The sequence below is a fragment of the Remersonia thermophila genome, chromosome 7 (assembly GCF_042764415.1).
Source record: "Remersonia thermophila strain ATCC 22073 chromosome 7, whole genome shotgun sequence".
NCBI lineage: Eukaryota > Fungi > Ascomycota > Sordariomycetes > Sordariales > Chaetomiaceae > Remersonia > Remersonia thermophila.
Window position 1 is genome coordinate 413,784 of NC_092223.1, and position 24,570 is coordinate 438,353.

Sequence of the window (24,570 nt, forward strand, 5' to 3'; positions counted from 1 at the left end):
TACTGCACGGTCGAAGGAGACCCATGACTCTGGTCGGCGGGATAGCACGGCAGTCTTTCGGTTCAGTCCGGCTCTGTTTGGTATGCCAGGATGGCAAACGTCTCCATCCGCCAATCCATCTTGGACAAGCTGCAGCAAGGCTGAAACCCTCCCAAGTTGAGCACCGATGAGACCTTCGTACGGGTATGTGATGCCACCGATCTTCTACAAGAGGCTATGGTCTGGTCAATAGAGTCTCATGACCCATACGCCACCGGCAGAGATGATTCGTCCCCCTCAAGAGTATGCAGGGGTGGTATCTATGCTTGTCGGCCGTCGGTAGCCACACCAAGCCGCACGCCACCTCAAAGGTGAGGAGTCGAGGGTTCCGTCACATCTCTTCACATCTGAAGGCGACGGCCACCCTCCATCACTCCTAGACAAGCCAGCCAACCAGACGGTTGAGTTCAAGTTCATTGTACGCAGTTCAGCTACCCACGGCACTGTTGCTGTCTACCCTGATATTTCCCTAACTCTAGGAGAATTTGTGGACTCGTGACGGACTAGTTATGCCAGAAACCATGCGATCCGCACCGTAACCTAACCCCTTCTCCTTCACCCTCCCCCACCTTCCACAGCTTCATAGCGTCTTCCAAATCCCTTCGAAAGACACAGCTATTGTGCGCCTCTATCTCGCAGACGTTTGTCTTTATATCACACCTTTCAACGGCTGTTCTGCCGACGGCCCATCTCCCGTCATGGAGCAACTTGCTTCCTTTCAACCTCGTCGACGCGCCATCCGCCCCGCTCCAAAGAAGGAGCACCAACTCCCTACCTTCTAACCTCTCTCAGCCTATCACCCTTATTCTCTGCACTGAAACACCCGCAGTGTCTTCCTGCAACCGTTGTGATTGTGGAGGAGCTGTCATGAGCTCCAGGATCCACCACCACATGGCCAAGAGAGGACTATCGACGCCGGTGGCGCTGGCCAGCTGATTGCATGTGGACTAATGCCGTCCATCCCCAAGAACCCGAGCCAATCTCTGATGCAGGCAAGCCAAAAGGCTCCTTGCTCACGGGCCCGTGGACTTAGGGATCACGATCGAGGCCACATGGCCAGGGCCTGGGACAGATAGTGACTCAGAGTCTGATTTCTGTTGGCGAAGTCGTCTGGGGGACAGAACAAGACGGCCCATCTGGCACATGCCAAGGACTGTACTCCCGACCCGAGACCCTGATGGGCTGGTTTCTGGATTCCACAAGCCAATGCCAGGCCCGAAGGCTTGCCAAGCCCGAAGGAGGACGTCTGCGATTGAAGGCGAGTGGGTTGCCATCCCCACACGCCGCGGCCCCGAGGGCGCGGTTCCGTGGGACTTTCTCGAGTCCTTTGTTGCTCCTCATGGAGGAGGGAAGTGCTGTCCAAATGACCTGGCTAAGTGGAACACGATGTAACAAGCGTTGGGAGTTGCACTTGAAAGGCTGTCTGCCGCCTCCTGAAGTGGGTGGTCGCCGTCTGTTGTCACATATGACTTCCATGGCGGCACGACAAGACGGCCTGAATTACTTCCACGAGCTATTGTATGCGGAGAGCGGCGTTACCTTAAAATGACACCGCGGAGGCCAGCGGATATCATCAACGAGGCCTGCGCAAGGCTCTGCAGAAGGTTTAGGAAGGCCAAGAATAGGAGGAGCCCCCCCGGGGGGCCAGGGACCACACGGGCCCGCGGGGGTCAAGAGGCAGGCCCAGAGATGCAAAGGTGGGCCGGGAGAGAGGCTTGCAGAGGATATACTGCGTACTCAGGGAGGCTTGGGAGGAGCGATGGAAACAGGAGGGTCCAGGTACCTACAATAGGTAAGCGGTCCAGGAGATCGGCCGACTGGGACCCCTCTTCCCCCCGCCGACTATTCTTTCACCCAAAAGGCCTTCGCTCAGCACCAAAGTCTAACCAAGGCCCAGATCTCCCTACTGACCCAGGCTGAAGTAGGAATAATAGGCCTCCGGGGCTTCCTTTCTAGGGCAACGTTCCCACGGGGTTAATACTCTCCCCTCCTTAGGCATGCTTCGATTCGTTCTTCACCGTCGGCTTACATTTTCTCTTTTTGCTTTTTTTTTTGCTGTTGTTTAGAACCTCGAGACCGTGTTTCATGACCCCAAGCTTTCCTCACAAAAAACACCACGGCTCCATGCATCACCTCTAGCACGCCACATGTCTCCCATGTGGCCAACGCCAAGGCGCAGGCTCAGGAACGGGGAACCAAACATCTTGACATGGTACAGGGACCAACGCCCCAGCTCATTAGATACCATTTGATTGTTATTGTTATATATCATGATATCCAAAAATTTACAAAAAACTCTAGCCTTACCCACAACGCCCAAGAACCGTCAATGTCCTCTATATCCCCTTTCTGTTCGTTTAAGCAACGACCTGGCTTTGCGCCAGCACGGCCGCGGCGGCCGAGCCCAGCGCCGAGAGCATCAGAATGTTCGGCTGGCCGGGGGTGTTCTGAGGGAAGCGCGAGTTGAAGCCGATGACATCGCGAGCCTTATTGAAGGTCGACGTGGTGATGCCAAGGCGGGCGGTCGACACGTGCCAGAAGACGCCCTCGCTGCAGGGCGGGGTGGTCAGAGAACCCGAGTAGGTCTGGAGCTGGTTGGCCTTGATAACATCGACAACCTCTGACATGACCAGGGGGGCCGTCTTGGTCTTGGTGCCGGGGTTCGCGATGTCGCCGACCGAGGCGAAGATGGTCTCGAGCAGCGTGGTCGGGGCCGTCGGGGCGGCAGCCTGGCGGCCCATGATGCGAGAGCGGCGGGTGGCGCCGGCGGGCTGGTCGACCACGTTGATGTAGACGCCAATCACAGCGATCTCCTGCTGGGCCGACTCGAAGACCATGTGCATCTCCACTGCGGGAAGGGTTAGCGGGTGGACGGGGGGAAGCCAGACCGGGGTGTGGGGGCGTGCGGGGACGACGTACTGGCTTGGCTGGTGCCGTTATCCAGGTGCTCGCTGGGCAGGTGGAAGTGGAACTGCTTCAACTCAAACTCCTTGCCGGAGGTCTGGAGGGTGCCACCCTGGGCGATGACCTCGACGGTGGTGCCCAGGTTCTCGAACTCGGCGCCATCGGGCATATCGTTGACGGCCAGCTCGACCGAGGTGCCGTCAACCAGAGTGAAGACATTTTCAACCATGTCGATCGGGGACTGGCGAGTACCCGTGGCGCAGAGGGCGTTGGCCGACACGTCAAGAGCGGCCCAGTTCACCGGTCCCTAAACATATGCGGCTGTCAGCGGGGCCGGTCTTGGCTGCGGCGCGGGTCCGGGCCCCGGGGATGCGGAGATCCGGGGCCCTCCGAGGCGGTGGGGATCATCCGGGGGGGCGAGGTAACATACAATGCTGCCGGTGTAGCCAAACTTTCCAACCTCCACCTCACCCTCGGCCCGTGGCCGGAGAGAAGTCCCGTGCGCGCATGAAGCGAGGGCACGCGTCGCCGACGCGGCAAGGAGAAGAGCGCGAAGCGTGAAGACCATCTTGGATGAACAGGGGTATACAAGAAGAAAGGACGAGAGAACGGCGGGGCGGGCTGGGCGCGCGTCTAGGATACTATTCAAGAAGATATTTATACAGGACCTGCCTCGGACAAAAGGGGATGGTAGAGAATGGAAAGCAAAAGGATGGTCCCAGACCGAGAAAGACGAAGGCCAAGAGAAGAGAAGAGCAAGTGATCGTACGATGCAGAGTTTCAATTGCGCAAGATGCGGGAGGGGAGTTGATCTTTGTACTATATGTGGCGGGTGGGGGATCGGTGACAACAGCCATGACCCCTACCTAGATGCTACCCCGTGTTTGGACACCGCAGGAGGGCTCGGAGACGACGAGCACCCTGGAATGGCTCGGGTACGCGCCTCCGCTGCTCCGTCCTTGCGGGCCTCGTGGATGGGAGACGCCGGGGTGGTGATCCATTTTCTGGCGTTATCGAACAAGAATCCCATGTTTTCTCACCGCGCCGATGACAAATTTCGATTGCACATCGGCGTTTGTCCAAATCGATAGCCGTGGATGAACCGTGAGGTAGCAATGGAGACAGGGGGCGATCGCGTAAAAGGTGCGACCGCCAAGCGTACAACGCTGCCGCAGATGTGTCTTGGCTGATGCATGGCGGCTAGCTACCCAAGCTCAAGTGCCGGGCTGGCGATGGAGCTAAGAGATGCGGCTCGAAGAGCAAAAACAAACCGTCAGGACCGCGGCATGGGGAAAGCTTCTGCTGCTGACGATATGCGCCACAATGCGCAATTCGGAGCGCACAGTTCGGTTCGTTCGCCACCTCTGCCGTTTGGAAACGGGAAACTTCAAGGTTGAGCAAAGTTGGCCACCTTGGACACGGGGCGAGTACCTAGGTACCTACACGAACGTTGGTGTTCATTTGCTGGATAAAGGCTCACGGGGCCGACTTTCAGACGCTCCGAGTCTTAGGGGGGCGGCCTGGACTCCACCAGACTGGAAGGCTCACGGGCGGCCAGCGTATCCGGCCCTGGCCGGGGCAAAAAAGCTTGAATGGGCTTGGCTGCGCCCGTTGGGCTAGGCGTCATGAAACAAATGCCCGATTTGCCCTGGTGAGGTTGCAAGGTGACTAGCGGCCGTCTGAAACCAAACCATTTACTGCGTACTAGTATTTCAAACAAGCCTGATAAGGAAACCCGCGTTTCCACTTGGGAAGTTTCACGCGATGCTGCGTAAGCAAGGAGCAGGGATGGGCCAGGGAGGGCAAAAAAGAGCAAGAATACACGAGCTGAAGAACCTGGACATGTCCTGTGTATCACGGCTCCACTCCACTGCCGCCAACCGAAAACCGGTTTCCCCCAACGGCCAACGACCTAGGGGGGAGGGGGGAGGGGGGAGTGGGGGGAACGGTGAACGCCCGCGAGTAACTACCGTAGTATGTACTGCGTAGATACCAAAAATACCAATGACCTATGCAGGAGGTGGTCTCGAACCCTCATCCCAACGTCTCAGCGGAGGAAGCAACTGCGCTAGCGCGCAGCAGGCGCACGCTTCGAGCTTGATCTCAACTGTACGAACACGGATACCCTTCTCTCCGAGAAAGCCACCCACCGCTCCGTCGTTAGCCTCGGCAGCAACGGACGACTTGGTCAGATGGTCTGGGTCGTGTCAACCCTTTACCCCATCGCTGCCCGCACACCGGAAGTCGTCCGGCCAGGTTGCCGGGAGCCGTGTTTTCCGCACCGACCGCCAGGGGCTATTTGAATCTATAATTGGTGGTTGTGCCGATCCCGTCATGGCGCGTCCGGATCGACATCACCCAAGAGTTCTTCACGAGTGCCGCGGCACTTACACAGTGGACTTGGCGTGGCAGAAGAAGGGGCGCACGAGACGAGATTTGTCGATCGCACTGAAAAAAAAAAAAAAAAGGGACTGTGGGTCAACGTAGAAGACATACTAGTCAATACCAGTCGACTACGTTCGGTGTTTTGTGTAGTACTAGGACTAGGATCCAGGCTCGATGACTTGGAGAAACAGCCAGGTGGGTCCAGCCACGCTTGTACGACATGAGTGACAGCTGCGCAGGGATCACCCCTCGGTGGATGTCCTCGCTCAATGCTAAATAAGGTAGCTAGGTATCTAGGTACTAGTAAACCTACCTACCTTGGGGGACCGGGAAGCAGCTTCCTAAGGGTGCCTTGGCCAAATGCAGCATTACGTCACGTAGATACTTGGAGGCCAGACGGTTACCAGCAGGCCAGTTCCGATGATTAGGTTCGGGGAGCGCGGCCGGGCGACGGGGTCCGGGCGACGGGGGTCGGGCGACGGGATTGCGCCCCCACTCCGGCCCCAGCCAAGTGCCGATCCCCGGGCCATCGGATCTACTGTGTAACTACTACACAGTATACCTACCTCGCTTGTACTCTCCGGCTCCCCTCACGACCACGAATGACATATCCGGGGTAGATAGGCAACGCTTGGTGAACATGGACAAATCACATCCTGCGCCCTCGGGCACGGTAAAATCATCGGGATTCTTCATGGCTACCAATGGCACCTGACTAATAGGCTCTGCTACCGCTGATCAAGCTTGACCCAGCGTGGGTGGGTTATGGGCTCCATTGGCACCATCGAATGAACGTGCCAGCTGACTTCCGAACCGCTCGTATGGAGGCAACGTGCCCGATCCATGAATTCTCGGGGCGCTACCGAGGTATTATCTCCATCCCTGTGACTACCCCGTGGCAGCCAAGAAAAGGATACTCTTTCCTTTCATTTTCCGCTAATTAACCACCAGTTCCTCCCCACGGAGAGCCAACCATCGTTCCCAAAGAAACAAGTATGCCTCCGGTCCAAAAGAAGGTGACGCCATAACCGGCGCAGCCGAGGGCCGTTGCTAACGGGTACGTAATTACCATCTTGAACCCTCGCATGCCGTGGCCCTGTACCAGAGAACCAACCCCCAGGACGAAAGGGATGATGGAAAAAGAAGCCAAAGCGCGACGCGGCTCGCCCGAAAACCTGCTGACGGGGGCGGGGTTGCCCGTCGTGATCTTATCAGCGGTAATAGCGTACCCCGGGCCGGTGGCGAACAGGGCCAGGGCCGTCATGTGCCGAGCGACGTGAAGTAGTAAGAAATTAAAAGCCCAATACTCCAAGCGGTACCTGCAGGCAGGCGATGGGGTCGACAAGCTGACATGTCGGCGTCATGGCGTCAGCGTTGGTTTTCATATAGAGCACCGAATTGGGGAGGTTTTCCATAGCCTGGGCGGGAGGTTTCTCATCTTACGCAGTAGTCAATGGATAATGACTACGGCATCTCAACTTCATTCCCTCTCCCATTTTGAATTTTGCTGTCTTCTATCTTCCCCCTAGACACACGAGAGGCCCAGACCTCTCAACGATGGAGTCTGGAAGATAGACAGACCATGGTGATAGGGGACGCCACGCAGCATGGGTATCAAAACTCATCGTCTATTTTCCCTCCCCATCAAATCTATGACACGCACACAAAGCACCTTACAGCAGTACGGAATCTAACAAGACTCAAACGCTAGGCCTTCCTCCCTCCCCAAAATGCTCATGCTTGGCTCATAGCTTTCGAAACACCGTCCTGAAAATCTCCCGGCTCTTCATCAAATTCAGCACCCTCAGCCGCTCATTGTCCAAATGCGCCGCATCGCTCGCCTGCCCGCACGGCAGATGCGCCGCCGGCGCGTTGAACTCCTTCTCGAGGAACCGAATCGGCGGGATGGACCCTCCCTCGCGAATGTACAGCGGCTTGCGGGCCTTGGGCTTGTTCTCGTCGTCCGTCGCGTCGGCGGGCAAGGCGGCCGTCGCGCAGTCGACCGCCTCGTTCCCGTTTCCGGCCGCATCCCCGCCGTCGCCTTCGCCGGATGGTGTCGTGTCGGGCGCCCAGGCGCGCATGACGGCCTCTTCGAGCGTGCGGAAGATGTAGTTGCCCGGCACGCCCAGCCAGGGCTCGGCCTTGTTGTCGATGCGGACCGTCAGGGTGTTCTCGCTGCCGAACACGGCGTACTCGTCGCGAAGGAACGTCTTGAGCGCCTCGATGATCTTCTCCACCTCTTGCCCCGGCACCAGGCGTATGCTGAGGTTGGCCGTCGCGTGGCTGCTGATGAGGCTCCCGTCCGGCCCCGAGACGTTGTAGCGATGGATGGTCAGGTTCGGCTCGCGCCAGCGGGCCATGAGGCTGCGCTTGAGGGCGTCGATGGGCCCGTTGGCCGGGTTGCGTTTGATGAGGATGCGGGCAATGTCATCGTAGCGCTGCTCCTCCTCGGGGGTCAGAGGCAGGATGCCGTCGTAGAAGCCAGGGATGTTGACGTGGTTCTTGGCGTCCTTGAGCTTGCCCAGCAGCAGCGTCAAATCGGTCAGGGGCTCCGAGAGCATGTTGCTGCCGTCGACGCCCGAGTGCAGGTCCGGGTGCTTCGAGTCGATGCAGACGGTCGCGTGGAGCACGCCGCGCAGGCCGTACGTGAGGCAAGGGACCTCGTCGTCGAGCCAGTAGCTGTTGGCCAGGAGAACGTAGTCGATGTGGCCGATGAGGTCCTTGTGCGCACGGATCGTCTCCTGGAACCCGCGGGAGCCCGACTCCTCCTCGCCCTCGATCAAGAAGACAATGTCTGAGTCGAGCGCCTTGGCCTGCAACAGGTCGGAAACGGCGTACAGAGCGGCGATGATGGGGCCCTTGTTGTCGCTGACGCCGCGGCCATAGAGGTAGCCGTCGCGGCCCTCGAGCTTGAACGGGTCCGTCTGCCAGTTGTCGCCCTTCATGTCCGCCGGGACCACGTCGTAGTGGCCGTAGAACAGCACCCGCTTGCGTTGCTGCGCGGGCTCCAGCTTGCCGCCAAACTTGGCGTACACGATGGGGTTGTGGAGGCCGCCGGTGCTCAGCATCTCGACCTGAGCGCCCAGCCGCTTGAAGAGGGAGCCGAGATAGGTGGCGCCTTTTCGGCAGTCCTCGGTGAACTCGGGCCGAGACGAGATGGTCTTGTACGAAACAAACTCGCGCAGCGACTTGATCATGACGTTCTCGGAGCTGGCCGCCTCCTCCTCCGCCTGCGTCGGCATGCCGTTGACACGCCAGACGCGGACCGTGTTGTCGTTGGCGCCGGTGAAGAAGAGCTGGTCCTTCTTGTAGGCCGTTGCGGCGGTCGACAGGATCTTGGCGTCGTGGGCCTTCCAGCGGCTCAGGCACTGATGATACTTTTGGCTGACGTTCGGGGCCAGGCCGTGCTTGTCCCGGCCGTAGTGGACCGTGCTGTGTTTCTGCGGGCCGTCAGCGCGGGAGCGAGAAACCCCCGAGGCTCGGGCGTGCTTACCGAGGCGGACCCGCCGGCCGCGCCGCTCCAGAGAAGGCCGAAGCTCATCAAGAGGGTGTTGACGTTTCCGTTGTGCGCCTTGATGACGCGCAGCTTCTGCTTGGTGTCGAGATCCCACAGCTCGATGACGCCGCGCACCTTGCCGGCGTACAAGAAGGAGCCGTCGATGGCCATGGACATGACCGACTCGCTGTTGTCCTCGCCCAGCGTCATCATCTCCTCGATGTCGCCCAGCACCTCGTCGTCGTGGTCGGGCCCGTCGTCGCACAGCCTCCACAGCTTGATGGTGCCGTCGCCGCCGCCCGACACGAGCACCTCTTCGTCCGGGTCGCCAAGCACGGTCGGGCCCTTGGCAACGAGCATGCAAAACACCCAGCCGAAATGGGCATACTGGCGGACGGCCCCGGGGTCGATCTCGAGCACCGAATTGGCCTTGGGGATGAGGAGGTGGTGCTCCTCGACGCGGCGGGGCGTGGACGTGCCCCCGACGGCGGCCGAGTCAAAGAAGCGGTGGTGGCGCCGATCCGGATGGCCAGGCGAGTCATGCGGCACCTTGCGGGAGGGGTCCTTGAGGCTGATCCATTGGATGTCCTGGGTCTGCGTTCCGAGGTAGAGGATCTCCCGGCGCGAGGAGTAGGCGACGCTGAAGACATCGCCCACGTCGTAGGTGCTGTAGATTTCGTAGAGGCGGGCCAAGGTGCGGGGGCACCAGACGCCGATGATAGGCTCGCAGGCGCTCGAGAAGAGGTAGCGGCCGTCGTCGGACAAGACGAGGCAGAGGACGCTGCGCTTGTGGGCTTGGATGGTCTGGACGTGCTGGTAGGTGCCGAGGGACCAGACGACGATCTCACCCTTGCTTGTGCCGGCGAAGATGTATTGGTCCGAAACGGCGATGGACAAAACGGAGCCGTCGTGTCGCAGCTCCTGGAGCCGGTCGGGCGCGGTGTCGGGACAGTCGTCGTCGAACTCGCGAGGCTGAAGCCCCGCCGCCATCTTGTTGGAAGGGGGTTTGACTGCGAGGAGAGCTGCGTCAGCCAGTCAGCCAGGGCGGGATTCGGCACTCGACAAGGCTCCCGACGAAGGAGTGCGATTGCGACCAACGCAGACAGAAATGACAAGAGATGCTGTGCGACGTGAACAAAAAAAAAAAAAAAAAAAGATGCCCGGAACAGAAATCAGGTGAGCCAGGGTCAAGAAGTGAAGGCGGAATTTCCAGAAACGGAGAGGAATCGGTACGTTTCCAGGTTGGGATCCGCGCCGGCCGTCAATTTCCCTTGCCCCAATCCGATCACCGTCCCGTCCAATTCCTGCCAGGACTGGAGCCCAGAGGCCCCGCGGGCGGTTTTGGTTGGAGGGGGGCCCGGGAGGAAGACGGGGGCAACATTGGATCCATGGGTGCCCCTCGGGTTGCCCCTCAGTGGATGTCGTGCTGTGTTCTCAGTGGCTCAGTGGGTTCCTGTTTTTTTCTTTTCAGGGCTGAGCCGCTGAACCGGGACTCCCCGCGCTCCGGGCTCAGCTCCCCAAATGAAACCTCCACCCAAACATGCATTCGAGGATGGATCAGCCGGGTCAGCGCTCACGCCAACTCAATTGCGCCCCACGGGGCACGCTGTTGCCCCCAGCCTCGTCCCAGCCCACCAATGCCGGCGCTGGTGTCGGCCACAGGTAGCATTTGACGTAAAGATGTCGGCATCGTGACAGGGGCATGTGCAGTTCCCGGGTTCCGCCTGATCGGGACGGCACGCACGTCGCGCATGTGTGGCGTGGGGGTCGCCGAGGGGAGAAGGGATCGAGATGGCGAGATACAAAAGGGAGGGGGCTCACCCGGAGGAGGAGGAGGAGGAGGAGGAGGAGGAGAAGGAGGATTGGCGCCGAGCGGCGCTTGAGCCGCCAGCCTGGCTCGGGCCTCGGAGATCTTCTTGCATCCTCGACAGCGGCCGTTCTGTTCGTTGGCCGTGTTGTTGTTGGTGTTGTTGGTGCCGTCATGCGCATCGTCGCCGTCCTGGCTCCACGGATCGAAGCACAGACGCAGAACAGGCACGTCCACGGCCATGTCGCCTTGGGTGCGCGCGAGACTGCGGCGAGCAGGGAGGCGCCAGACAAAGTTTTGCGGGACGGAGGATCGAGGGCTGGGAGCGGCGGCGTCTTGTAGCCTCGAGGGGCCAGACGACGCGGCTCCGGCCACGGCCGACACCTTATCGCTGGGGCCGCGACATGACGCGAGTTCAGGGGTGGGCTGCGCCATTGAAACCTCTCTCATCAATCACCAGAGCGAACGGGACGGAAAAAGAACGACCGAGGCATCTCACACCGCTCTAGCGGTAGTTCTCCAGCAGGCGCAGAGGCAGAGAAAAGAACGTCTGAGCCGGTCGTCTGCTCGAGCTACGGAAAACCTGGGAGGCTGGCCTTCTTGTGCGAGAGACCGATGCACGACGGGACAGGGCCGCTGCGGCTGTCCAAATCCCTCACGCCCTCATTGGCAGCGGCGCCCTCCGCACCGGGCGACAATGAAGGCGCCACGAAGCACCTCATCCTGCCGGGTATGCGGCGGACAAGCTGGAATCATTGGTGCCATGGCTGCTACCCTCCGTGGCGTACCTATTTGCGGGGGATGCACCAGATCGACACACCGCATCATGCTGGGGCCAGGGACGGGAGGGTTGCCGTGTCCCCCGCTTGCTCCCTTGTTGCAGGATCCGATTCGGAATGTTGACGCCGGAGCCGCGAGACATCTGGCAGCATCGTCCCTATGTAGGAACAAGGGGCAACTTCAGGCCACGGCCCCGGACAAGCGATCCACTGGAATCTCCACAACGTCTTGTCTGCCGGACCCCAGGTCGTAGCGTCGGTGCTGGAGGGGAGCTGGTGGGCCATGATCATGAATATACAGGATAAGAAGCACGAACTACTGTGGTACATGGTAAGGTAGCAAGCTGCAGCAGCAGGTACATTGCCCGCTGGTGAGACATTTTCGGTGTAAACGTTGCAAAAGAGCGTGAGCTCTTTACTTGATGACATCGGTTCCAAATTGCCAGAATAGGTAGCTAGGAACGGCTCAAGAAACCTTCGAAAACGCCTTCTGGAATGGCATTCTTCCCTCTCCCCTCCGACCATCGGCCCACAATGCTGGCCCCACATTTTTGGGGCGGTTGAGGGAGCGGACGGGACCCACCGCGAGCCGGGCTGGAGCGCATGGCCCGTGCACCAAATCCCTGTCGTCAAACAATTTTCTTTGCGAGGCGGACTTTTTGCCGATGCCATCACCCACCACCGATAATCCATCACCATCCTCCTCCGACCCCTCCGACCCCTCCGGCCCCGGATTCCGCCCGCTCAACCCCCCACGGCACCTCTCTCTTCGGTCCGTCGCATCGGAGTGTCTCCTCCGGTGTGATCTCGCAACCCTCCCTCCTCTCGACGCCCTCCCCCGAGCGCCCCCGCCGCCCCCCCTCCAACCACCTCCAACCACCCCGATCACAACCAGCACACCGACAAGATGGATCACACCCGCGATCCCTGCCCCTGGGTCATCCTCAATGACTTTGGTGGTGCTTTCTGCATGGGCGTACGTCTGGACCTCTCGGTGCCGAGCTAGGCGTCGAGGCGCTGCCTGGCATGCTCTGCCGCCCCCGCCGTTCATCCGCTAACACCCGCTCTCCTCCCAGGCCGTCGGCGGCACCATCTGGCACGGCGTCAAGGGCTTCCGGAACAGCCCGTACGGCGAAAGGCGGCTGGGTGCCATCACGGCCATCAAGATGCGCGCCCCCGTCCTGGGAGGCAACTTTGGCGTTTGGGGCGGCCTGTTCAGCACGTTCGACTGCACCGTCAAGGGCATCAGGAAAAAGGAGGATCCTTACAACGCGATTGTGGGTGGCCCTCCCCGTCTCTTGTGGCTGCTGCTGCAGGATCCCGCGCTGACACGCTGCAGATCGCCGGCTTCTTCACGGGCGGCGCGTTAGCCATCCGCGGTGGGTACAAGGCGGCCAGGAACGGCGCCATCAGCTGCGCCATCCTCCTGGCCGTCATCGAGGGTGTTGGCATCGGGTTCCAGAAGATGTTCGCGGGAGCGACAAAGCTCGAGGTAAGACCGCCCGCCGCCTGGCCGGTTGCCGTGGATGCTGACCATGACCAGGCCCCGCAACCACCTCCGTCCAACGAAAAGATGCTGGCTTAGACGACAGTGGGATACCCCGACGAACCCATCTCGACACACTCCTCTCTTCTCTACCAATCTCCTCCGGAGCGTGGGCCCGGACGTGTATTTTTTTCTGTATGCATTTTATGACGGGAGCATAATCTGGGGCGGCGTTCTTTGTACATAGAACCGGTTGGTCACGGTCACCACGGGGCGCGAGGGTCGCCCAGCAGGGAGAATCTACGACAGGATCCGAAAGTCTTTCGCACCTCACAAGCCCTCGGCCGTGTGTACTTGTGACATGGTGAGACGCTCTTTGTCTCTTTTTCTTCAACCTTCAGCAGGCACCACGGCCATTCGTCCCGGAGCACCCTCGCAACCGCAACCCCGTTATCATTGACCCACGCCCAGAACATGCCGCCGCAGGTAGGTTCCTGCAACAGCTCACCTCCCGGTCCCGCGACCTTGGCCACCGCCACGGGCCCCTGGCTCCCCCGCAAACTTGGCAATCGCGCCCACCGTCCTCGCCGCCGCCGTTTCGGAGGAACGAGTCTCCGTTGCCCGTACCGTTGCTCACGGCGATGGCGCGCGTCGTGGTGGTGACGTCATCGTGCCGGTTGGCCGACGGAGGCAGGGGGAGAGGCAGGAATACGGAAGCTGCCCCTGCAGCGCGTCGGACAGCAGCACCACGACGATGGCCGGCCCGCGTCTCGCTGCTGCTGCTGCTGCCGGCGGAGCAAGGAAGAAGCGACGGGGCGGCTGCTCCGCGCCGGCGCTCCTCGACCCGCTCCTCCGCCCAGAACCCGGCGCCGATCGGTCGGCGTGTCGCCCGCCCGGCCTCGTGAGCTTGGTTGGTCAGCCCGCCGGCGCTGGTGGCCACGCAGATGGCGTCCCAGGCGTCGACGGCCACGCTTGTCGTGCCTTGCGCGAGCCAGCGCGGGAGGTCATGACGGACGCCTCGAGCTCGACGATGCCGATGCCGATGTCGATGCCGATGCCGATGCCGTCGCGCGTGAAGACGGCGCCGCGGCCGGCGTTGAAGAGCGGGTCGTCTTCGAGCAGGCGGACGGCGTGGGCGGCGGCTTGGAGGGGCATGGGCATGTACTTACGCGTGGAATTTGGTGATCTGGGTGATGCCCGCCGGTGTGCGGTTGGCATGGCTAGCAAAAGGGCAAAGTGGTCGAGGGTTTGTTTGCCATTCTCGCTTCGCAAACGCTCGATACAATGAAATCCCTCAATGTTTTTTTTATCAAAAGAGCCAGAATGAACACTTGTACAGGTGCCAAGGGGGTCATTCACGATGACTATGGAGAAGCGAAGCCCCAGAGCTCAGCCCGGCGCTTGGGTGATGAGAGCGTGGAGGGAGCGATGTTGCCCGCCCCGCCGTGGACGATGAGGCGAGGTTGGACCCTGACGGCTGACAGTCAGGTGCAGCGCCAATGACATTGTGGCTACCCGGTAGTTAGTTATAGTACTTGACAAGATACCAAATATATCCAAAGATATTGTTTGTCACGCAGCCATATTGTTCCCGGCAGTGCAAGGATCCAATAGGATCCAATGTTAGGTTCTGACGTACCTACCGGACATTTGATCGAGTTGGCGGCGCGTCATCTGGGGGGCCCCATCTCTTGGCGTGCATTGTTTCTCTTGCGCGCCAATGGCGAGGCTCCCCTCCCACCCCCGACTTGGAAGCCCGTTGCATCGTCGGTAGCCGGCAGAATGAAACAGGGGCAAGACGGGGGAGCCGCAATGCTCATCTCATCAAGGACAGTGGCACCCAAGCATTGTGCGTGTGACATGACGCGCGTTGTCGTCGGTACATACGGCTGTCGGACGACTTGCAACGTCGGGCATGCGTAGGATGTAGTATCATGCCGTAAGGCACGTTCTCTAATTACGGGGATGCGGAATAGACCAGGGCATGTCATCAAAACGCACGTCAAGGAACCAAGTGGGAGAAAGCCCAAGCCAGATAACGCTATTGGGTATATACTTTGGTTGCTAACTATGTACAGTACGCACGAAGGTAAAGCTCACACCACCTTGACGGCGCCGCCGAGCCTCTCTTCCCCCTCGCTTGCCCCGCCGCTTCACGGCCGGGCTACGCTTAGAGGCACTGAGAGTACCACTGGTTCTGGGCGCGGCAGGTGCTGCCGTCCTGGCAGCAGGTCGGGCCGTTCCAGCCCTGGCCGCCGCACTGGCCCCAGCGAGGCGAGCAGTTCTGCTGGGGAGGAGGAGGAGGAGGGGGCTGGTAGGTGGGCTGGGGGACGACCGAGGTGACGATGGTGGTCGGGGTGCCCGGGTTGCCGGGGTTGCCGGGGTTGTTGGCGACGGCGGCGTTGAAGAAGTCCCAGGTCTCGCGGGGGGCGAACTTGACGCCGTTGGCGCCGCTGGGGTCGGGCACGTGGCCGCCGCCGTTGGCGATCCAGGTGACGGGAGCGCGCGAGCACTCGTAGACGGTCTTCATGTGGTTCTGCTGGCCGGCCGAGGGCTCGGGAGCGTTCTTGGACTGGCAGCCGTTGGTGCGGAGCCAGTGGTCGCGGAGCTGGCGGCCCATGGAGATGGGCAGGACGTTGTCGGCAGCGCCGTGCATGCCGAGGTAGGCAACGGGGGTGCTGCCGCCCGAGCAGCCCGAGAGCTGGGCGCCGGCGATGACGGCGACGGCCTTGAAGACATCTGCGGAGGAGCGTTAGAAGAGGCGTTGCGGAAGAGGACACATCCAAGTCGCAGAGGGGTGCGGGGTGGAACATACCGGGACGAGAGCAGGCGACGCTGTGGCTCATGGCACCGCCGTAGCTCCAGCCGGTGGCGAAGAACTCGTCGCTGACGCAGAGGTCGTTCTTGAGCATGGCGACGATCTGGTCGGTGAAGGTGATGTCCTCGCCGCCCATGTTGGCCCAGCCGGCGTTGAGACCGTTGGGGGCGACGAAAATGGTGCTGTCGCCGGCCAGGGAGCGCAGGCCGTAGAAGCCGCCGCCGGCAACGTCGTTCATGGAGCCATCACGCCAGTGGTAGCCGATGACGACGCGGTGGGGCTTGTTGCGGTCGTAGTTGTTGGGCAGCTGCAGGATGTACTGGCGCTGACGGCCGTTGACCGACATGGACTTGGTGCCCGAGCTCGGGGGAGCCTTGCCGCAGCCCGCAGACTGGGCCGAGACGGCGGGGAGGACGGCCAGGACGGCCAGGCCGAGGGTGGAGAGAGAAGGCATGGTTGTCGGTCGACTCGTTCCGGAGGGCGGATCCAGAGACGCAAGAGGAGGGCTTCGTGACGGAGCAGCAAAGGGGGGTTATCTCCGTGGTGCCTTGAGAAGACGAACCTACCGACTCCAGAGGTCGTGCCCCGGGAGACGCCTCTTGATATAGGACGCGGCCGGCTATTTCGAAGGGCACACGATGCTGACGTCGTCCCCCGCCCAACGGTCCTCCACCATCCCGGCCTTGGGCCATGCACCTGCCGGAGTCGCCGTTCGGGAGTGCCCCCGAGAATTTCCCAATAAAGCCACGCGCCCCCCGAACCCCGCGATGCATTTAGAAAGGTCTCCAGACCAAGGCCTAGCCGAGTCGTGCCGAACCAGGTCAGCGCAAGGCTGAAGGTCCCGAATGCGACCATGCCCGAGCCGCATGAGCCAAGCATTGCAAAGCGCCCCAATCGGGTGTTTTGGGCGTTGTTCCAGAAGCACCGCACCCCAGAAAGCCAAGCAGGTTAAATTGCTTAGCGACCCCTTCATGGCAGATCCCCCGGGGTGGCCAACCGGGATTCAACGGTCGTTGGGTGGGCATTCAACGGCCGCCAACGGCTATGGCAGGTGGCTCGGCAGCTCTCCTCGGCATGAGCTCCGACGTGTGGAGTGTACATTCCATCGACGCGCTTGCTTCTACCGCATTTGTACTGAGCAGTGCTACGTATAGCCGTGAGCTATCGGGTCTTTGGGCTGAAACTAATTCTGGACCGTTGTGCATGGTCTGTGCTTTCGCAGAGGTATGTCGGTACCATAGCCGACACCAACCGGACCAGGCCTTAACCTACTTGCGTTTGTTGATACCTACCTACCTGGTATCGGCGACACCCGGAAGAGAATCGCATCTCGTGGGCTAATTGGGCTCCGAGACTCTGATTTCGGCATGGTCGCCGCAACAGCAAACAAGCTGCAAGAGGAGAAATGTGCCTTCGGTTACCCTGCTCGTTGCATAGCCTGTGACGGTGACAACAAGCTAAAAACCAGCAACAAGCCTTGCGGCAGAAGGACTTTTGAAGTGAAACCGAGAATCACCGCGTTTAGTAGGCTAGGTCCAACCAAGCATAGTGGCTTGGCTTGGGCCTGTCCACGGTGATCTGCGACCGAGACAGCCTTTCGCCCTGCTATCACCCGATGTGCTCTGCGTTTTCCGCATCTGCAAAAGAACATTCAAGAGTGGCGGATGATTTGAGGTGGCGGCGGCAGGCAACAAGATCGATACCGTCACGGATGGGCTTTTTGAGCTGAGAGGAGTCAACACGATAACCACGTTTGTACAAGCGACCGGCAACGACCACTACTCACTCAAACAATCTATGCGTCCCTGGAGGCTGGTTGTTGCACCACGAAAGCACAAAATCATCCAACGTCCGAGTCGACGGCGGTCTGCGTTCCAAGATGGACAAAGGCCCAAAGGCTGGGCCGAAAGGTGTCTAGGGGTATCGTGACCTGTGCCTCTCATTCCATGCCGAATTCCCTAGGTAGGTCCTAGCGAAATATCAATCACGCCGATATACCCGTACGAACCAAACCGGAAACCCTCGGCGGTTGATTTACAATGGAAGACTTCTGTAAACGTTTTGGTCAAGAATGACAAATGCAGCCACGTCGCCGTTCATGGCTTGGGAGACGATACTTAGCTTCTCGGCCTGAACGGAGCAGACGGAAGGGAAGCTCTGGCCACGGGGCTTCCGGCACGAGTTGTCTTTGTTTCAGCGTGCCCGGATCATGACCTATGGATACGGATTTAGCCTCTTTGTAAAGAATCCAAAACGTGGATTCGAGCAACGTGACCATCTTCGACATTGCTCAGAACCTCCTGTCGAGACATAGAGACAATCGAATACTCACGCGCTCCACAGGCCGGCCAATCGTTTTTGTCGCTCATTCGCTGGGCGGATGGGTCGTAAAAAGCGTAGGCTGCGGAACAGCCATTTGTGATGTCAGTGCTGTACTTGCTATGTCACAGACCCTTCGTACACAGGCTCTCATCCATACTAGGAACCGGCCGGCTCTCATGCCTACGGGGATATTTCCAAGTCGACCTAAAGCCATCTTTCTTCGCCACACCTCACCAAGGTGCTAACATGGCAGATTGGGCCTCCTTCCTTGGACCCATCACCAAAGCCGCCGGAATTCGTACATCCGCGGCAACAAACAAGCTCAAGCGGTGGTAGCCCCGCTTCCTTGAGCTGGCGAACAAGTTCAGCGAGCAGATAATGTGACAGGATCTATGGGGACTTATACCCTGGTCCTGAACCCCAGCAGGCATTCTGCCTGCTCAGACCGCTATTCTGGGCATCCATCGTATATATAAGAAGCCTCCAGGAGAGGCATATTAGATAGTTGTTTTCTTCTTTGGAACAACAGCTTCCAACTACTCCTTTCCGCCGTATATACTCTTACAGGTCCGGGCCATCACAGTTATAAGCCCGGTACCTTCCTGCTACACAGAAAGAGAACCTCCCCTTCTTATTATAAGCCCTTAAATTAATCTTTAAAGCGCTTAGCTCGTTCATTTTCTCCTCTCTCTCTTAAAACCCGTCGTTAACTATTAAAGTACCTTCCTTAGTAAAATAGATTTAGTCCTTAAGGATTATACTTTTAACGTCGTACAGCTAGAGACCTTCCGCGACTAGGGACGATAGTTCGATTATATCCGAAACGAAGCTTATACCTATAGCGTATAGCAGATCTATAGATTAGAAGTAAATATTAAAACGGTTTTAAAGATCTTTAATAATAACTAAGAGCCGTCTTATATAGACGTTTACTTAAAGGTCTAGCAGCAGTTTAGGATTTAATACTAACGAAAGCTTTAGGACTAGTAGAATACTAATCTAGAGGAAAGGGGCTTTAAACCGGAAAAACTAGGAGAACCCTTTAAGTCTAACGTAGACTACGTATATAAGTAGAACCTCCTCCGGTACTTTCTAAAGACCCTATAAAACGATTTAAACGATTGGAAGAAGGCTTATAACGTAGTATACTATTTTATCCTTAATACTGTTCGGAAGGATCTGTTTAAAAACGCCTTTAACCTCTTTATATCGATAAAACAGCTATAAATCTATTGTAATATCCTACGTATTCTAGAAGCTTAAATTATTCCTATTTAAACGGTAAGGATAGAGGCGTCTTGTAAAGCCTTCCTTAATATCCTCGACAAAGCTAAAACAGTTATAAACCCTTTTAAATAGATTATAAACTTCCGCCGCGAATATTATAATGTATTTATAAACGGAGTTACTAATATAATCGGTCTCCTAGCTATTATAGCTTTCCTAAATACTATTTAGAAACGTATTATCCTAGGATAAGCCTATACTAAGTATATATTCCTAGCCGACAGAGTTATCCGAAGCGACTTTAAGGAAACTATAAAGGTATATATAGACTAGCTATACCGATTTCTCCTCTAGAACGGAGCCGGGGTACGTATCTTACCGTATATTTACATTACTTTCGGAGGACGTAGGCAGTTATCTAACTAGTAAAACCTATTAAAATAAAGGTCTAATAAGAAAAATAGTAGTAATAGTAAAGGTAAGCCTTCTAAGTTAAAGGGTAGCTATAAATAAGGAAAAGGTAGGAATAGTAGTAGAAAAAGCGGTAACCGAAGCTATAATTAATTTAATAATTAAAATAGAAAAGTAAACCGAACGCTAAAGGTTTATTATAACTACTTATACAGAATCCTCGAACGATACTATTAGATACCGATTAAATACTTTAATCTTAAAGCTATTATAACTAGTAAAAGTAAGAGAGGCGGTATAATATCCTAAGGCTTATACTAATGTATCCTTAACGACTTTATAAAGCTTTAATAGGCGGACCTTAGAGATAAGTTATAAGCTTAAAGGATAAGACTCCTTAGTCCTAGAATACTACGCTTACTACTAGGACCGGGCAGCGAAGAACCTTTTTCTAGTTCGGTCGGAGTTAAGTTATAACTTAATAATAATAAAGACTTTTTAAAGCCTTTCGTTAAAGCGGTAATCCCCTACGATCTATAGATAAGAATTCAGCTTCCCTCCGGCATCTATATTATATTTGTTACCGACTATTACCCGCTTTATAATTCTATCCTTCTAAATAATTACAGAATAGTTTATATCGTTAACGATAAATTATAATTTAAGCCTGGATCCTAGTATAAAGTCGATAACTTAGACAACTGTATAGGGGCAGGTATAACCTTTTTCTAAGTATAAACCTATAAGTAATAGAGGCTTAGGAATATATTAAACAGTAATAGAGGTCCTAATACTAAGGACCTGATTCTGGAAAATACGGTTTTTATTAACGGGTTCTACGTTAATATTATATTAAAGGTAGCTTTTAAACGGGCAGGCCTTTAGTATTATAGGTAGGACGGAACCTTTCGTTATAACCCTATAAAGCGTAGTCTAGTAATAAAATAGTTAGTCTATAAGTAGAATTTAATATTCCTTAAATATAACGTTCGTTCTACTTACTTAAAGGTTCCTTCGTTTAAATATACTATAATTATATCTTTCGCCGTTATTAAAACCCGTTTAGCCGCCCGATCGAAAAAGCTACTTCCTAAGAGAAAGGATACAAAGCGTTTATAGTACCTACGCGTAGGATACATAGGGCCCGAAGCAATACAAAGACTTATCTCTATAGCTAGAAGAGTTCGGTATAAAATAGATAGCATTTTAAGAAAGGAGTATAAGAGTTATATACAGGTATACGCTATATAAGTTATTTTACGCTAACCCTTTAAAAACCGCGTTATAAAACCCTTCTAAAGGATTACTTAAAACCTCTTTAAGTTTAATCCTAGGTTTAACGGTTTAAAATAGCTGCTTATAATTAGAGACGAGTAAAGTAGGAGAGTAATTATAAAGACTTTAACAACTAAGTCGCTATATACCGTAGCTAGACAGATCAAAGACACTATATTATAGGTTAATATACAGTTTAGCCTTAAAGTCTATAAGATCCGGCAGGATAACGATACTAGTATTATCGGTATTAAAGGGTATACGGATTATAAGGTCTAGATTTAAAACCTAAGGATCGATCTTAAACTTACTTTAACCTATACCTCGGAGGCTAACGAAGAATCTAAACGTATAGGATATAAGATTATCGAAAAAGGGTTTACTATATTTCTTAAAGCCCGCTTACTTTACAACCTATAGCTAGAAGCTACGAAAGTAGCCGCCTAGCTAATTAATATTACGCTTTTACAATACAACGATTAGAAATTACTAAACAAGAAACTATACTTGTAGTTTTAGTAATACTTCCGTTAGTATTAACCCGAGTTTATAGATAATCGTATACGAGATTTAAAGCTTTACTTTAGTAACTTGTACGTATACGGATACCGGGTATATTTATTCGATAAGCGACGAGAAGCAAATACTTACCGAAAGCTATTTAAAATAACTAAAAAAGCTTATATTAGTTATCTAGTTAGGTACTAAGCAACTAATATCTACCGGATTTAAGTTCCTTAGCTTAAAAGGGTTATTATTATACGGAATGTAATCTTTGATAAGAAGCTTTTCTATAAACCTAGTAAAGAATATATATCCCTACAACCGCTTTAAATTATAAAGGATATTATAGAGCTGTTTAAGTCCGATACAAGGTACTAGGACGCTAATATAGTAAAAGAGCCCGACAATATTAACCTTAAAAGTCCAGAATATTTAGTATTTTCTAAAAGGCTAGAGATAAGTTCTAACCGGCTAAAGGGTTAAAATTCGGGGGTAGGAGTATAGGTAAAGAGTATACCTTCCGTAGATACCTCTACTAAGCTATTAAAAGTAAAATTGCTTATAATTAAACTCCCGACCTTAAAGCCGTCTATTAATCCTTTATCGCTTTATATAGGACTTAGCAAGGTTATAAATATTAAACTTTATATTAGCGATACCTATTACAAAGGTATAACAGCTAAAGACTAGTATCCTGCTAATAGGACTATAAAGCTTAGTATACTCCTATTAGGCCTCTATAATAATAATACCGTAGGACTCTTTATAGTTAAAAAAAAGCCTTTACAGCCGGCAGACGGTATTTATAAACCGTCGTAGAACGCTTATTATACTATAAATACTATAATAAAATAGTAGACTATAAAAAGATAAAACTCTAATCTAGCCTGTATTAAATGTAAATACGTTAGGAAGGTATATAGGCCTGCCGTACATTAGAGTAGATGGTAAAGAGGTTAGGGGCTAGAGGGTAAAGATAATAACGATAAGTATAGATTTATCGGATTCGTATTCAGGATATATTAAGACGATAATATATATCTACCGAATTAGAGATACTAAGAAAGCTTTTATATAACCTTTTTCCTAAATAATCCTATTTATAAGAGTAATAGCCCTTAAACTTATACTATCCATTATATAGTAACAGCAGCTATAAATTAAAGGTCTGTAAAACGTTTAAATACTATTCTTAAAATACTAAGAATATATTTTTTAGAACTAGCTAATACTAAGGTACCTTAACGCTTTTAAGATATCGAGAACTATAAATTTAAATACTTATTTCTAGAAACTTACAATAAGGAGATTAAGAATCTTATTAACCGGAAGACTTAGCGTATTATCTGCTACGTAGAGGCTAAAGGACGTCCCTTACCTTTTAAATAGGTATTTATATATAAGTTCGATGAATATAATTATATTAAGAAAGTAAAGGTATATATTTATATTAGAAGCGATCTATAATGCTAGAGTACTTTTAAAACAACCTACGCTGCTACCCTTGCCGCTCGTATATTTCGCTTTATAATAATAATCGCTATATATTTTAACCTTAAGGTCTACTAGTTCGATATTAAATAAGTATTTTTAAATACCCTTCTAGAAGCATTAGTATACTGTAAGCTCCCGGAAGAATACAAGCAGCTAAAAAAGTATATTTAACTTCTATAAGCCCTTTATAAACTCCGAGAGTTACTTTTCCTTTAGTACTAAAAGTTCTCCTCTACTTTATATAAACTAGGCTTTAAAGCCTTTAAAGAAAAGCCTTACCTTTTCTACAACGATTAACGTAAAGTTACCATCGTATTCTACGTCGACAACTATTTTATCTTCTTTTATCGAAACTATACGGATAAGGCAAACCGTATTATAAATACTTTTAAAGCTAAATACAAACTTTATAAAAAGAGAGAAGCGAAGTAGTTTCTAAGTATAAGAATTATTAAGGACCGTCCGAAGCGCTAGGTATTTTTAGTCTATAACTAATATATCGAAAAGATAGCTAAGAAGTTTAATATTAACTTTACGGTTCGTACGCTTTATATTCCACTTCCCTTTAACAATTTTATTAAATATAAGGGGACCGTTTTAAACAACGAAATTAAACTTTTCTAAAAGCTTATTAGTTTAATACTTTATATAGCTATTATAATTCGCTTAGACGTAGCTTTTACTACGTTAAAGCTATTTTATTTTTTAACAAATCCGTTATACTAATATATCCTTATAGCGTATTAGGTAGTTTATTACCTATATAGAACAAAGTATCTAAGGATTATATATATTAGCGAGGAAACCGAATTATAAGTATTCCTTATCGTAGGAAACGTATTATTTACCGATTACCTTGATATTTAAAAGTCTATTTAAAGCTATATAATAATACTTTTTAGAAATATAATTGTATAGAAGGCTATAAAGTAGTTAACAGTTATTACTTTATTTATAGAAGCTAAACTAATAACGTTTATAAGTACTACTAAGGAAACTATAGTACTGTAACGCTTTTTTAAGGATATTGCTTTAGACTTCGGAGAGCTATAAGTAATCTATTATAATAATATTAATATAATTAGACTAGTAGTTAAAGATAGAATACGGATAAATACCTCTTTAAAGTATATCGATATCTATAATATATAGGTAAAAGAGTAGGTTAAAAAAGGTACTTTTAGTATCGAATACCTTTAAACGATATAAATATTAGTTAACGGATTAACAAAGAATCTATTACAATAGTGTTTTAAATATTTTCGGAAGCTCCTTAACCTTTAAAATACTATTAAACTAATATAGGATCTAAAGGGTAATTTAAAACAAAGGGTTAATTAATAAAACTTATTCCTAAAGACTTTATAATAAAGGTGTAAAGCGTTAGAAACTAATATAATAAACTAATAACCTAAATATCTAACCTACGTTTCTTTAGCTCGGCGTATAGACGTACCTTCTAAGCCTCCGCCTCCTTCTCCTTCGCTTTAATATCCTTCTTAGCCTTTACGTTAGCTAGAAGATATTTTAAAAGCTCCTCCTCCTTATCCTTATTATTATCCTCCTTTACCGTTTTACCTTTACCTTTATCCTTAGTCTTCTTAATAAAAGGAGACTTATCCT

At 53.0% G+C, this 24,570-nt stretch overlaps 4 protein-coding genes across 4 annotated transcripts; 1 reads left to right on the plus strand and 3 right to left on the minus strand.

Moving 5' to 3' along the window:
- Nucleotides 1-2,396: 2,396 nt before the first annotated feature.
- VTJ83DRAFT_7104 (uncharacterized protein) lies at nt 2,397-3,511 on the minus strand (the record flags this gene model as incomplete). Its single annotated transcript, XM_071013890.1, has 3 exons — nt 2,397-2,887; nt 2,959-3,250; nt 3,374-3,511. The coding sequence occupies 3 exons, from the start codon at nt 3,509-3,511 to the stop codon at nt 2,397-2,399; spliced, it is 921 nt and encodes a 306-aa protein (XP_070863321.1).
- A 3,562-nt stretch (nt 3,512-7,073) lies between these two features.
- VTJ83DRAFT_7105 (uncharacterized protein) lies at nt 7,074-9,814 on the minus strand (the record flags this gene model as incomplete). Its single annotated transcript, XM_071013891.1, has 2 exons — nt 7,074-8,768; nt 8,822-9,814. 2 exons carry the CDS (start codon nt 9,812-9,814, stop codon nt 7,074-7,076), a joined length of 2,688 nt encoding a protein of 895 aa, XP_070863322.1.
- A 2,503-nt stretch (nt 9,815-12,317) lies between these two features.
- On the plus strand, nt 12,318-12,995 carry VTJ83DRAFT_7106 (uncharacterized protein; the record flags this gene model as incomplete). The annotated part of the gene is made up of 4 exons (XM_071013892.1): nt 12,318-12,386; nt 12,487-12,687; nt 12,750-12,902; nt 12,954-12,995. 4 exons carry the CDS (start codon nt 12,318-12,320, stop codon nt 12,993-12,995), a joined length of 465 nt encoding a protein of 154 aa, XP_070863323.1.
- A 2,071-nt stretch (nt 12,996-15,066) lies between these two features.
- VTJ83DRAFT_7107 (uncharacterized protein) lies at nt 15,067-16,168 on the minus strand (the record flags this gene model as incomplete). The annotated part of the gene is made up of 2 exons (XM_071013893.1): nt 15,067-15,635; nt 15,712-16,168. The coding sequence occupies 2 exons, from the start codon at nt 16,166-16,168 to the stop codon at nt 15,067-15,069; spliced, it is 1,026 nt and encodes a 341-aa protein (XP_070863324.1).
- Nucleotides 16,169-24,570: the final 8,402 nt, after the last annotated feature.